At 38.7% G+C, this 15,740-nt stretch overlaps 1 protein-coding gene across 1 annotated transcript in view; it reads left to right on the top strand.

Annotated features, from left to right (window-relative positions):
- The window catches only part of mnd1 (meiotic nuclear divisions 1 homolog (S. cerevisiae)), a 30,369-nt gene that overhangs the window by 2,997 nt on the left and 11,632 nt on the right, over nt 1–15,740 (top strand). The window contains exons 2-6 of the mRNA XM_012873843.3: nt 2,723–2,788; nt 6,585–6,642; nt 8,842–8,990; nt 11,762–11,836; nt 12,375–12,489. Of these exons, the coding sequence (XP_012729297.2) occupies nt 2,723–2,788; nt 6,585–6,642; nt 8,842–8,990; nt 11,762–11,836; nt 12,375–12,489 (463 nt within the window). The remainder of the gene's footprint in view (nt 1–2,722; nt 2,789–6,584; nt 6,643–8,841; nt 8,991–11,761; nt 11,837–12,374; nt 12,490–15,740) is intronic.

The following is a 15,740-nucleotide window of genomic DNA, read 5'->3' as shown; positions in this document are numbered from 1 at the left end:
GGTTTAAAATAAATAATTTAGATTTTTTTCCCCCCACTATCCCAGGTTTGCTTGGTAGTTTATTCATCAGGGACAATGGTTGCTTTCAAGCATTAAAGTGAATCAACGCTAGAAGGTACAGCCACACGATTACATCCAATTGTTTTAACAGAAGAACGCGGCTTCTTCATGCATTCTCTGTAACATTCCCCTCTTTAGGATTTTTTTTTTGTCAGGGTGGTCGTTGCGTTCCTGGCCCCCATACCCCTCTGTCTCTTTAGGAGAGGCGCGGCCTGTTAAGTCTAGTTCTTGGAAGTCTGTCATGGCATTAATTTATTAAAGTCAACTGTGCAAAAGAGCAAACGGCTCAGAGCGCATATCCCTCTGGCATCACATGACAACTGGACGAACCGTAGCATCGCCGAAGCTGCCAGGACACTTTTGAAAATGAAAAAAAAAAAAAAGAAAAAAGGAGCAAAGATGTTTCCCCACCAGTTGTTAGAATATATATTGATACAGCTAAAAGACGAGGGTTGACAAGTTTTCTTATTTGGCGCACTGGCTTAATGAAATGATGATCTTAATCTAAACCTGGAAGAAAAAGCTAAAGCTAGGAATGTCTTCTTGCGCAGCGTCAGAAACCACTGTTTTATATTTGAGCTTTTTCTTTAGCAGGGATCCGTGACTTTTCTTGTGTTGAAGCCCCTATTGGCACGGGATGAGCATTATCCAGGAACCCCGTGTAATATAAATGACGTCTGCTTTTTACGTGGCGGGTTCCCACGGGTTAAGACATGAGATTTTGCTGACATTTACCGACGTCTCCCAGGTCCGGTGTTAACCCGCCGCGTGTTGCGAACCCGTCTGAACCAGGGAGTGAGTTGATGTTAAAACTATTTTGCAGGCTAAGGCCGGTGGGCCGGTGCCGTGTTACTGCCAGCGCCAGCCAGCTGGCAGCCAACAAAAGGAGGAAAATGATTCTTTTCACACACCGCGAGGCATGACCTGATCCACCAGTAGCGTCTGACATCGCTCCTTCCCTCCAGCCTTTTCTTTTTAATGCCGTACGTTACGGACCTATTGGGTTTCGCCGGCCCCGGGACCCAAAAGCTTTTCTAAACGCGCCGATGCAGCCTGGATTATTGACGTATAAGGTTTTTCTAGAGCCCAGTTAAAAAAAAAAAATATGAATATCAAATGCCATTACAAAACATTGTTTTTTTTCCACATGAACCCAAATTAATTCTTGAAATTAAGTGATTTTAGTGTTTATTTAGGTCATTTTGGCTGTGGCCTTTCATCTGGTGCATCTAATTTATCTTACAGTTGCATATACTTAGATGTTTTTGGCACCCTGTGTAATTTAAAAGGGTTATGATTTAGAATATTAGACTTTCTGTCAGTTTTTGTTAGCAATGAACTCACATTTTACTCTATAATTTCATAATCTCCATCTTAACTGTAGTTCACTGGCTTACTTTTTCTGTAAATTGTGTAAAACGAATCAAACTTAAATGCATGCCTATTCACATTGTATTCGTTTTATCACAAGACCTCAGAGGTCAGCAAAATAAAGTAGGTAATTGACGGAGGAGTTTTTACTTTACAAATTACTGACATGGCCGATTAGCACAGGGTTAAAAACACAGATGATCTCCGTATTTATTATAAATCACATGGGGTCATTAGGTAAAACTAATCTTGTTAGAATAGGTATCCATCAGGTACACCTTAAACAAAAGAAGGGGTACTGCTGTCCATGGTGCAACACCCAGTAAGTTTTTACTTTTTTACTGATTAAAATGTCCCTCGAGATGCTGCGATACACTAATCTCACAACTAAAACCTGAAATTTATTAGTTATTGATCAAGTCATTTCTGACAGAAAAATGTATTTTACTATTACAGCATTACAACATAAAACGGTATAACAACCTTAAACTAGTCATGGATGTTATTTAGGAAGCGCTAAATAAGACTGGGATGAGTAAGTTTGGATGACCATATTTGATTAACTAATTTCTGAGCTGTTCAGATATAGATTAGGAGTTTAAATGCAACATGAGGTTATCACCGTTTGTTGACAGCAGGCCAGAACTGGTAGGGAGACATATTTTAACAGAAACTTAATTTGACACGCCAAGTTTAGATTTAGATTTATTAACACGTACAGCATAACTTTTGTTTTTTTTAAAAGAATAAGTTGTAGTTGTGGATTGAAGGGCTGGTGGTAGTATAATCCAAATAGAAGTTAAACTTCAAGACTGCCTTTTGTCTTTATTTACTAAACTGGGTCAATCTTTTTTTCTTTAAATCTGCTTTTTATTAAGTTTAGGAATTTTTCAAAGACAACAAATTTTATTTGTATAGGCTGTTCAATTCAAATACTTAAGTCTCAGTTTTTTTTTTTTTGTTTTTTTTATTACTGTATCCAGGTTTAAATGTATAAACTGTTTTACCACTAAAGGGGGGTTATATTTATTTCTCTGTGACGCATCTCCATGGAAGTAAAATAATTATCCAAGGAAACATTTAAATACAAACACATTCAATTTGTTGAATCCTGTGCTTCTGCTGTATTATACTGTTAAAAAGCTATTTAAGAAAAATAAAATAAAATAAACTGAGAAGACAGTGAAGCCAAATATGGAGCGTGGAAATCTGCGTTTGAATTAATTTCCCGCTAATCGCTGTTCTTGTTGCTTCCATATGTTTGCTAATGACATTCGACTCTCTGTTGCAGTCAAAGAAGAAAGGACTCAGCTTGGAGGAGAAGAGAACTCGCATGATGGAGATTTTCTTTGACTCTGTAAGTTTTTTTTGTTTTGTTTTTTAGTTGCCGGTAAGCTAAAGAGCTCTTTGTCTTCTGTTATTAGATCTTTATACTGTTCTGAGGTCAAAACATCAGATTTTTCTGTATCAGTTACACGCTGAAGCAGAGGTGATCTCAGCGCACTCTTCCTGGTTACATTTTGATAGAGAAGTTCTCAATCAATGCAGGTGTGTCCCAAAAGAGTTGCTCATACCCAGCAGCAGGTGGTGTAATGGGGCGTGGTTGGTTTTGTTTGTAACAAAATGTTTTAAAACCCAAAAAAACATTACTTTGCGTCTCAGCTGTCTGTCTCCACAGGTGGCTGGAGTTAGGACTCTGTGATTTAAGATAAGATAAGATAAGATAAGCTTTATTGATCTCACATTGGAGAAATTCACTTGTCACATCAGCTCACTAGTCAATAATCAGAAGAAGGTGCCAAAAGTAGGACAAGGTGCATCGGTTATATACAGTGTGTCCTCGTTTATACAGTGGATCAAAAAAAGAAGTAAATAAGAAAAATAAAAATACAAAATAGAAATAAGGCAGAGGATGTCTTATGTACATTCACGGTGACTTATATACATGTGTATTGACATATATTCAGGTGGCAATAGCAGCAGAAGTCACTTCTTTCAGGATTATTGCACAGTGTATTAAATAGAATTGCACATTAGTTATTGCACGTTGGTTCTTACAGTTATAGTTACAGTTATAATGACGTTTATAATTACAGTTATCGTGCAGCATTGTATAATCTGATAGCAGCAGGGATGAATAACCTAACGTAGCGCTCCTTTTTACAGACAGGATGTCTTAAAATCTGTTCCAGTTAAATGTTAAATTGTTATTATTGAAAATGTCGGCTCTCTGCAGAGGGTGGTTGTGGTAAAGCAAGTTGCCCAAATCCAGTCCTCTAAGGCTACGACGCAGCAACTTTCCAATGCATCCCTGCTCCCTGAATTCCCTCTCCAGCATGTCATTCGATGTTTAGGTGTGTTGGGGAAGGGATGCAGCTAAAAGTTGCGGGATAGTAGCTCTTACGAGCCCCTTTACAGTGAAAGTCCCAGGATTTAAATACCAAAGAATTTTTTTTTTCTTGGGCAACTCCTAAATAGTTTGTGTGCTTCTGTTTCCATTTGCTTCAAGAGACATCAGAAACATTATATAAATCAGCCGAATGATGTATGCTGAGTCCAGCTGGCGGTAGTAATAAATAAACAAACCAAAGACCAAACACTCAAAGTCCAGCTGAAAAGTCTCTATCTCGCCATTTCACAAAAACAAGATGGAGAACGCACAACTGGCAAATGTCCCCTTCCTTTGGTCAATTCAGCAACAACACGCAGGTCTCACATATTGCGGGCGAAAGGAACGCAGAAAAACCCAAAAAAGGGTCCAGCAATCCCTGTGGCTGAGCGGCAATCCCGGCGTAACTCCGAGACCAAGACCTTTTATCTGGGAAAGTGTGGAAATTGAAGTTACTTTGGTAAAATTGTGTCGAAATATGCGAATGGCTTTCAAAGTGCCATTTAATGGCTGAAAGTCCCTGCAGTGGAAAAGGGGGGCTTGACTGGACTTTGGCAACCATGGGGTAATATAAATTGAATTGAACTTGAAGACTTCATTGTCATTGTAAAGAAAAGTAGAACAAAATTACAGTTTAGTTGCAGAAAATTATTCCTGGAAAAAAGGGTTCCTAAAATAAAAATCATGCCTCAGATATAAATGTACGCATCAACTTTACAAAATAAATAAATGGAACTAGTACATTTTCAGGCTGAGTATGAGCCAAACGGAAACGGATCGGAAAGGTCAGGAGGAGTTCCACTTCTGCTTCGTTGACACGGTGGAGTTCCAGACGAGGAGTTCTACTGAATGAGGGAGTCGATTGTGGCATAAAAAAAATCTGAGGCTGGTGCAGGACATGTGCAAACAAAGAGAGACGGTGGTGAGGTGTGTGGTAGGAGTGACAGATGGGTTCAAGGCGGGGTTGGAATTACATTAAAGAGCAGCTGTGAGCCTATTATGGCGTGAAATGATGACAGAGAGGCAAAACTTCCTGTATGCAGATGACATTGTGATCTGCAGTAAGATTAGGAAGCAGGAGCCCAGAGAAAGAGGAAGGACAATTTTCTGTTTGAATAAATGTTCTGTAAAAAAGACATTGCTTAACAGTGTGGCTGAACAAAGTTTCACTTTTAAGTTTTCCTCAAGATATACATTTTTAACAAAATGTTATACTGGGACTCTTTATAGGATGATTGGTTTGGTTCCAAAGCTGTTCTCTCACATCTTGGTCGAAACAAAAAACAAAATCAGCCATAAATCTGATCATAAGAATCACATTCAGTCTTTTTATGTAGAGTTTGTTGGAAAAACAACATTGCTATTGGAAATAAGGCAAGCTTCATGCTATTATTTAAATTATTAATTTAAAGTTCATTTGGAGTTTATTGAGCAGTTTCGGTGCAAATAGATTCCCAGCAATTAAAGGTACGTGGAAATGTTTTAGGTTTTGTTCAGATTTCACAAATGATTATCCTCCATGGAAATTATTCCATCTCATTTGCGTTGCATTAGTTAAAATATCAGGGAACTAAGTCCTGCCTACAGATATTAAGCGATTAAAACAGATTCTGTGTTTGTTCTTGTTGGAGAAATATGAATGTAATCATTTTATTTCTATCAAGTTACAAGAATTTGGTTTGTTTTAAGAGTTTGCTTTCAGGAAGTTTCTGTTGTTTTTAACCTTAGACAGGGAGAACAAATGGTCCTCCCAGATAAGGAATGCCTTGCCTTATCCAGCTGTGCATGAAGCTGGTGACTGATCACCATCCGCAATAAAACTTGTTCCCTTCTTTGTTTTCAACCCCCATGTTGTAAATTCCTGAATCCCTCTGACCCAACCCTCCTGACCCTTTTTTGATGTCTGATAATAAAGGCAAATAGACAGAGGTAACCAGCGCAGTCGAACTCAAGCTTGTGATAGAACAAGCCTCATCCTCCTGGTTCTTCTGCCCTCTTTCTGATGGAAGAGTCTAAACTTGTGTTAGTGTTGGTTTTCTTTCCAGGGTTATTAAACTTAACTCTATCAGTTATTGTTACAAATAAACATGTACACCCTAATTTAAGCGTATAACATTTTGCATAACATTTTCATTTTAACATCAACCCCTTTTTTTTTTTGCAAATCATCTAAAATATTCCTTCACTTGGGAATTATCACACCTCCTCATGTTATTTCCAGGGAGATGTAATTTTCTTCAGCATCACTGATCTCTAGCAAATGAAACTCTGAAAGTGAAAGTGAAATTATTTTTGCTCTTTTCATACAAATGACAGGGAGTGGTTCTAATTTGAATCCGTATGTTGCCTTCTGCTGTCGCCACTTCCAGGGTGATTAAAATTCAGTTATTTCACAGGTTGTTTTCCTGACTCTGACTTATCATTGTGATTTAAATGAGATACAACATACTTTCTCAAAAAGTGTTTTTTTAATTATTATTAAAGTGCTATAATGGATAATATGGGCATTTTATGGGCTTAATAAATAAACATGATACAGTTTTGTGAGGTTTCTGTATTTTTTTAAAGCCAAAGTTAAGTATGCTGAAACCATAAAATGTGGAAGGTTACGGGAAACGCCTACAAAACTCCTGTTCTTGTACTAGCCTTCCGAAAAGCTAAACATAAACTAATACACATGTAGATGTATTTTAAATGGCTCCAATTCTATTAGCATAAAACCATTAAATTCAACTTCCTAAACATGTTCTCTGACTTTTTCCAGAAAGACGTGTTCCAGCTTAAAGACATTGAGAAGATTGCCCCCAAGTCAAAGGGCATTGGTGAGTAATGATCCTTTTAAGTTGAATTATTACCCCTTAGTGGTGCCCGGTTATACGCAGGGGTTACAAACCTGCTCAAAATACAATCATAGTTTACTGACTGACAGTAATACAATATGTACAAATTGTGGGAATATGTTAGGAGGGATTTCACATTCCTTGCACACAGACATCGCTCTTGCTTGGACTTGCAGGGAAGTTAGTTGCTTCCAGGGTAAATGGGTTGGGCCGTAGAAGCTTCTGCTCTACCGTGTTCGTCTTTGCAGAGCTCTGAATTGTTTACCTGAAGGCGACCGCCCTTGATGTCCTGAGAATCGGCATGGGTTTAAGTTATTTAATGTTTAATAAATAACTCTCGGTTTGTTGGGTATTGTTTGGTGAATATCAGCCCAAACAGCTGATATTAGGTCAACAGTTGAATTGAAAGATTCGAGCACTGGCGTCCTTTTAATCCTTTTTAACAGCACACTCTGCACACATACGGAATAAAAGAGTGACAGCTTCTCTTCAACTTCAAGAATTTATTAACAGAATTAAATGGACATCTAGAGAACAGCCCTATATAATGCTGTTTATCTGAATTAACACTATATTTCAATTAACAAATCCTCACTACTAGGCTAGTGTAAATTAACTAAAACTACTAATCAAAATGAAGACAAAAAAAGAAGCTGAGGAGCTATGTACAGTACACACAAAAGAAACAAAGACAAAATAAAAATAGTTGAAAACCATTATCATAGTGATTCAGTGAATCCCGGTTCACTGCAGATCCAAGTTAGAGAACCAAAGTTTATCTTGAAGGTGCATTTGTGCAAGTTGCGCACATTTTAAAGTTAAATATTATTTACTTTCTTTCCTATACATGCCCTTACAATTGCCTGATGTGTAAAATGAGTTTTCTTCTATTTACCACAGTTGCCTCTATACGCCCCATTAGCCAGCTTATAAGAGAGCAATTTGGCACATGGCGCTCAAAATATGCCGTTCTCTCACCCTGATGCTAGACGTTACCGGTATATATGCTAAATCCAAAATATATAAATTCAACCTTGGAGATTGGAATAAAACTGCTGAGTTTGTGCTAGTGAAATAACACCAGAGATCTGCACTACCAGCACATTTCCTTCACAAGAAGAGATATTATAAGTAGTGTTGCACCGATACCAGTATCGGAGGGGCCCCCAATCCAGCACTAAAATGGTGGTATCGGTATCGGCGAGTACCAACAAATAGGCACCGATACCATTTTGATGTTTGTATGTCACTTGAACGCAGCCTTATCTCTCCCGACTAGTATTATACATGTTATATAAGTTCATGAAAGTTGCACTATTTTGGCATTTGAGAGCCTAAACTCAGGGTTTAAAAGAGATTATTCAATTATTAATGTAATTTTACTGTCTTACTGTTGCACTATTGTTATACATGTTATAATTTCACGAATGTTGCACTATTTTGGCCTTTGAGAGCCATAAGTTTATTCAACTATTGTCACCCATTCCAGGCTATAAAAAGTTCTACTACCCTAAATAATATACCTTCATATATACACACACACATCAATTTCAAACAGATGGTATCGTTATCGGCCAATACTGCACAGCCAGGTATCGGGTATCGGTATCGGGGCCAAAAAATGGCATCGGCGCAACACTAATTGTAATAAAAGAAGCCAGTGGGGTATCTGAACTGTGCAGAAGCATATTAGCCGTTTTTTTTAGTTTTTTAGTTTGCACGACCTGTAGAGGGGAGAGCTTGAAGGGACTAGAAACAGTCCACTCAATGTTTTTTAATTTCATCCTCATCTCCAGCCTGGTTTTTGCCGTTGTTTTACCTCCTCTCAGTGGGTGAGCTTTTATTTTCAGTTTTAAAAGAGAGGAAAGCGTGTGAGAGGATCACATTTCACCGCTAGCTGTGTTCTGCTCCATTACAATCGCTCATGCAACAAGCTCTCTAAGGCCAGCGTTAAAGTAGCAGCCCGGCTGCAGGTGTGTGTTTCCTAGCTCAGCGAGTTTCTTGACTCTTTCCTGCAGGTGTCTGCAGAAGTAAGACCTGATGGGGATGATCCTCCAGATCACATGATGTTATCCCTAATGCCCGATCCAGACATGGCTTAGCTTGTAGTTCTTTTTAAAAATCCCCAAATGGCATTTATTCCCCAGAGAGGCCTCACTTTATGGACGGCTGTGCTTTCAGCTCCGATGACGGTGAAGGAGGTGCTTCAAAGCCTGGTGGATGACAACATGGTGGACTGTGAACGGGTCGGCACATCCAACTACTACTGGGCTTTTCCAAGTAAGGCCTTGCATGCTCGCAAGCACAAACTGGAGGAGCTGCAGAAACAGGTGAGAGCGGACAGTTTCTGTAGCCTTGACAGTAGAATTACTGTAGAGAACTCTGCTTTAATGGGCCCCAGGCATGGGCCCAAAAACCTGTGAAAACCTCAGTTAAACATGCCATCGCTAGCTGAAATATTTCCAAACAGCAGAGATTGCTTCACCTGTTGCTGACAGGCAGTGTGCAGCAACAGGTGGGGGGTGGATAGCGCCACAATAGTTCAGTTCAGTTCCGTTTATTCATTTAGCGCCAGTTTATAGGATCATCTAAAAGCACTTTACAAAGTCAACGATATCGAAAAATTCAGAGAGATCGGTGAAAATCTTTGTAAGGAAACGAAGCAGATTGCATCGAGTCGTTGACATGCGGCGTTCACTCCTCCTGGATGAGCAAGTAGAAGCAGTGGACAGTCGCCTGCCCTTGCGTGAACATTTTGACTCCGTTTGTGAACATAGTATGTCTGGAAACAACAACCCTTCGATGCAAGACTAATTTCAGACTTGTTCAGATTGAACAAGTCTGAAATATATATATATATATATATATATATATATATATATATATATATATATATATATATATATATATATATATATATATATATATATATATATATATATATATATATATATATATATAATAAAGGAAAAAATATATGCAAAAATATAGCCTAGAATAATCTTCAGAGAAAAGCCAAAAGTAGACTGGTTTCAAATAAACAAAACTGAAGTCTATGAACACATTTAGTTTTAATATTTTGACTATTAACACACGAATCGGGGTTTATAATTATATATATTTTTTAGATCTCAGTTTTGAAGGGAAAACTCTTGTTTTCTGCTCATTTTCAAGAGGATTGTTGTGACATAAAAGTCAGTCTGTGAAGAGTTTCTAGTCTGTGATGACCCATTTCCATCTCTGGCTGCCTGGTTGACAGATGGTGTAATGTCAGCATCTCTTCTTAGACTATCAGACACCATCTTATCTATATCTGCAGTGCAGGAAAACAGCTGTTCAGTCAGAAATAAGTAATTTGACAGCATTTGCTAATGTGGTCATGTAATACAATCACTTTACAAAGCTTCTTGTTTTATCACTGGTGGAAACAATCTTTCCTGGATGTTATTATTTTTTTATTTTTTTATTGATTTTGCTTGTTCATAGCATTAAGATTTTCTCATGTTGGCAGTTTGGTTCTTGTCAGCATATGTAAATGTAGTTGTGCCATGGGCTGAAAATAAAATCTCAGATTTTTGTATTAATTTGCTGTTGAATGTTAATATAATAACTACACAGTCATGCAATTCAGATAACAGCTACTAAAATACCAGCCATCCAATTTGAGGTTCGATCTGATCGAAAAGAATCGATCCTAAATCTTGAGAAACGGAATCAAATCGATTTTTTGAAATTTGAGTCGATACCCAGCCTTAGTAGACTGGGTGCCATTCCGAACTTAGTCCCGCCCACAACGTTTTAGGTCGGAAAGTTCGGTCTAGCATTGCTCAATAGTAGCGCGAGTATGCTCGCCCAATATCTGGCGGGCCAATCAAATTGTCAGGGCGGGCTTTATACGATGATGGACAGATGATCAACAGTAACGTAATCAACCACGTCACCAAAGCGCGCTTGGGTTGAATTCGTTTACAACAACGGTGGCTGCCGCTGGAGAGTTGAGGTGTGTAGATTCTGCTATTAGGTCTGTTCTAGAAGATATCGACAGGTTTGTGTGTTGAAGGACTCCTTGGATCCTTACATTCTTTTTGCAACACCGGCAAAAATCGTTAACGCTCATCTTCTTATGCTAGGCTAACAGTTGAGTTCCATTGACAACAACTATGCGTCGCTTAACATTCGTCACACACTCCATTGCTCTTATTGGTTGTAGGTCTATCCAATTGAGTGCAGAGGAATTTTTTTTCCTGGTTCGTTCGAAACACGCCCCATAATCACAGCTCTATGGAGCAGTATCAGACTCAAATTCTGACTAGAATTGAGTATGATCATGTCAGGCTACAGCCTTAGGCAAGGCAAGGCAAGGCAAATTTAGTCCTTACAGCCGCCATTAACTACAATTACTTTATAAATTTGCTGTTGAATGTTAATATAATAACTACACAGTCATGCAATTCAGATAACAGCTACTAAAATACCAGCCATCCAATTTGAGGACGGATCTGATCAAAAAGATTCGATCTTAAATATATTTGTATAGCACATTTCAGTACAAAGACAATGCAAAGTGCTTTACATGATTAAAATATAGGAAAATAAAACGGAATAAAAGCAAGTAGCAATAAAGTGTAGAAACAACATAAAACATGGGAGAATAGAAACTAAAAGCAAACATTAAAAACAGTTGGACTACAAAGTTGAACTAATGATGTTTCAGTAAAACAGTTTAAATTGAACAGTCGAAGGCAATCCTAAACAAATGTGTTTTTAATCTTGATTTAAAGGAACTTTCAGCACTTTTACAGTTTTTTGGAAGTTTGTTTCAGATAAGTGAAGCATAAGAACTAAATGCTGCTTCTCCATGTGTGGTTCTGGTTCTGGTTCTGCAGAGTAGGCTGGAGCCAGATAACAAGTCTGTGATGTACTTAGGTACACAGCACAGACGCACCTTTAGTATCAGAAATGTCTGCAGGTTGGAACAGAATTTTCCGATCTGTTAAAACTACGTTGGGATCTGAACCCAATAACGGTACTGGATCTGATCAGCCCCACCTATAGAAACCCTGATGTTGTTTTCTTTTCTTTGTCTGTTTTTTTCCTCCAGGTTTCCGACGCAAAGCAGCGGAAAACGACTCTAAACAAAGCAGTTGAAAAGGCAAAAGTGGGACGTGAGGATACAGTAAGAGACCTTTCATGCGACAGAGAAACTCGCACAATAATCATTACAGCTGTGCATAAAAATCGATACAAAGGTTAATATTGATGTTTTTAAAAACGATTTAATATCGATATTCTGGCCTTAAATATCCATATACCTCCCAACCCCTAGGGGGCGTTATTACAGTGCGCCATTACCGTTCACAGCGAGGAAGAACATATGAGATGAATTTGCGGAACAGCCGACAGGATTTAAGAAGTGCCTTCGTCCCTAAAATCAGACGTTTGGGCCCATTTTTGGTTTCTGTGAAACAATAAATGCATTGAACCAAATGCACTTTATTTTCCCGCTAATATATCAGTGTTTAATAAACTGAACATAAATATAATATTTGGCTGGTTTTGTTGATTGAATGACTTTGAGCGATGTATCGGGAATCGTATCGAATCGTGAGCGATGTGTCGGGAATCGTATCAAATCGGCTCATCCTACATGATACCCAGCCCGAATGATCATGTTTGCTGCATGTCGGTCTAACGGGCAACGTGTGTGCGTGCAGAAAGAAAGAAGCTCTCTGCTGAAGGAGCTGCAGTCCCTGAGAGACGAGCGAACGCAGCTGCAGGCCGAGCTGGAGAAGTACCGCGAATGTGACCCAGAGGTCATCGAGCAAATCAGTGAGTATATTCATCCACAATCAGACTTCAAAAAGTCTGACGTTTCAGGGGGCATCTTGATTTGTGTACTGCTTGAGTTCATTATGGCCGTTTTCGCTAAACAATGAGTCCCACTGTGGGAAAACTAGAAAAATGTCCTGAACAGGCCACCTTCCTGACACAGTCAACGTCATCGAGATAGAAAACGTGTCTGTTCAGCAGCAAATTCTCACAACATGTCATCCTACAGCATTCACACACACCCTGCTGTCTGTTAAGAATCTCACCTTGAAGCTAAACCAGTTGATTACTGATAATAAGGTGTGTGTAGAGCAGAAGCAAAGGGCTCACTTTCTCCTGAGGTAGAAACTGGGTTTGTATGAAGAGCCTAGATCAAGGGTCTGCAACCAGGACCGTCCCACAATGCCTAAAAAGGATAAAGAACTAACTAAAACAGAAAGATGGTGAACGAACCAGTAATATTTTTTTTTTTAAGATTTATTTGCTATTAGGTTGGAAACTATGTGCTTATTTTTTTTAAGATCACTTTTCACAAATATCAACATCCCATAAAAAGGAAAATGTATTTGTCCTCCTTTTGCAGAAGCTTTTTTTTAGGGTTGAAACAAAAACAGAAATAAATGGCGGTTCTTTAAATATGACAGGAAATACTTTGTTGTTAATATTTTTTTCAAAAAGGTCATGTATCATTGGCAGCTCGGAATGTTTTTTTTTTTAATTATTATTTAGCTGGACGAAGGGCAAAAAAAACATCTCTTTAGCTGGTAAAGGCTGCAGAACCCTGGTCTGAGTGAACCTTGGAGGTTCTGGTCTCACGGCGCTGCTTTGTCCACTAGACGTAAACCGTTCCCTGGTTCTTGCACACAGGCTCACCAACAGGGCCACACGGTGCACAGAGCGTTCAGGACTTCACGCTGCTTTTTGTTTGTCTTGCTCTGCTGTGTTACAAGGACCGGGTTTCTTAATGTACCCATGTGACACTCGGGTGGTGTAATAAAACTATCTGCTCTGTTTACTTACACCTCCTGATGTTGCACCAGCCCTGCATCATGTTTACACTCGTTTCCCCTGTTCTTTTCCACACCGGCGTTTCCATCTTCTCTGCATGCAGACGCTCGGAAATGCACACAACTGACTTTTTAGACCTCCACCAGGCAGGTTTTTCCCCGGCCAATAAAAACGGAGCATTAAATACTTGCTTGTTGCAGAATGACTGAAAATAACAGTGTTTAGTTTTTAAGGATCTAATGATTTGGGGGAAAATCTGAAAATCTTATCACCATTCTGACCATTTACTGGTTTTATATTATATAAAATGTTTATTTTAATAATTTGGGTCTTCAGGACCTCCTTGATTCGGCCTTACTTCAGTAACGTTGGTAGGAAAACATTCCCACGGCTCCTTTTAGGCCTCACCAAAACATTTCAGCGAGCTGAGGTCTCGAGTTGCGCTGTTATTGCAACAATTTGACCCTCTTTCAGACAATCTGCGGTAGATTTGCCTTCCATTTTATTTTTGTCCTGCTGCATGAACCCCTTTGGGGAAACCTTTATTTTATAAAACAATATATTTTTGTTGGACGGCAAGGTGCTCAGATACTGTAGCTGCAAAACAAGCCCAAATCATCAGTCCTCCTCCTCTGTGCTTCTCAGCTGAATTGAGGAGATTGTACTCATAGTGGATGTTTTTCTCCATGCCTGTATGTGCATTAAACATAAAGCAGAAGCGTTTGTTTAATTAAGATCCTTGAGATCTTAAGATGTACCAGATCAGAAAACTGCCAAATTCCAATTGGACAGTTTTTGCTAGAGCAGGAGCTAAAACACAAAATAAAAATCAGCTAAAACCTAAAGAACTCTCACTATTTTCAATTGCAAGACGAACTTCCTAACTCCTGTCTAATGATCTAATTAACTTTCTCTTATTTACCGTATTTTTCGGACTATACGTCGCTCCGGAATATTAGTTGGATCAGTCAACAAATGCGTCATAAGGAGGAAAAGTACATGTACAAGTCGCACCAGACTGTACTCATTTATTTAGACATTTATTTTACACAATCCAAGACTAAAAACTGACATTTAATCTTGTGAGCCAATGTATGAAATTACACAGCTGCATCCACAACCGCCTGAGTAACATGGAACACACCTGGGAGGATGAATGGGGTGAATTAGCAACTCCAACCAGCGATGTTTTATCCAGCGCATTTCAGTGTAACGGGACGTTCTGATAGTTGTCAAAATTACTCTGAAATTAAACGGTGAGCGTAACGGTGCTACATACTAAGCTAACAGTACGACACAGATGTGTCAGAGCAACATAAAGCTAATGTGCATTAGTGAAGTTGTAAACCACCCGGACAACAGAGCTGTAAGCTAACGCTAGCTGTTATTAGCTTCACGGACAGACTAATAACAGTAAGTAGTAATAGTAATATCATCTTTATTGTCATTGAAGCATACATTGAAACATACATTACAACGAAATTACAATTACAAGACCCTTAACTGGGGTCTTGCTCAGGGACCCAGAGTGCAGGCACTGGGGATCCTACCGGGTACTTGCATCCTTTTCAGAGCGCAAGCGCACTGCTCTAACCACTCGGCCACGACCTCCCAGGTCTGGGCCCTTCGAGCTGCACCACGCAACGCTCCGTTGTGTGAATGCAAACTGAAACAGCTAAACAACGTACAAACATGTGTTCAGTCTTTGTTGTCCATAAGTTAATGTTTTAATAAATTTTTTAAGTGGTACAGGAGCAGGATATAGTTTTCACAAGCGAGCCCTATAGACAGTAATGTTTACTCCTTGGTTCATGCTGGTCAGCATGAATTACCATTTAAAATTTATATATTTAATCGTACCTGAATATAACTCGCAGGATTGGCCAAACTATGAGAAAAAGTGTGACTTCACTGCAAAAAGGGCACTAAAAGTAAGTAAAATTTTCTAGAAATTAGTCTATTTTTTTATTGATTTGAGTAAGTAAATAATACTATTTGCCAAATGGATTAGTAGTTCTACCCCTAAAATAAGATAATTAGATATTCTGCACTTGAAAAATGATGATGGAGATGATTTGTTCCTACTTTAAGTGCAACATCTTATTCCATTGGCAAATAATCTTATTTACCTGCTCAAATCAAGAAAAAATGCACTCATTCCAAGAAATATTTACTTCATTTTAGTTCCCTTTTTGCAGTGTTATAGTCCAAAAAATGCGGTATGTGTTACAGTCCTTGGAAAT

This window comes from Fundulus heteroclitus, chromosome 5, assembly GCF_011125445.2.
Source record: "Fundulus heteroclitus isolate FHET01 chromosome 5, MU-UCD_Fhet_4.1, whole genome shotgun sequence".
Lineage (NCBI taxonomy): Eukaryota > Metazoa > Chordata > Actinopteri > Cyprinodontiformes > Fundulidae > Fundulus > Fundulus heteroclitus.
Note: the sequence above shows the minus strand (reverse complement) of the source record. Positions and strands in the feature narration are given on the sequence as shown.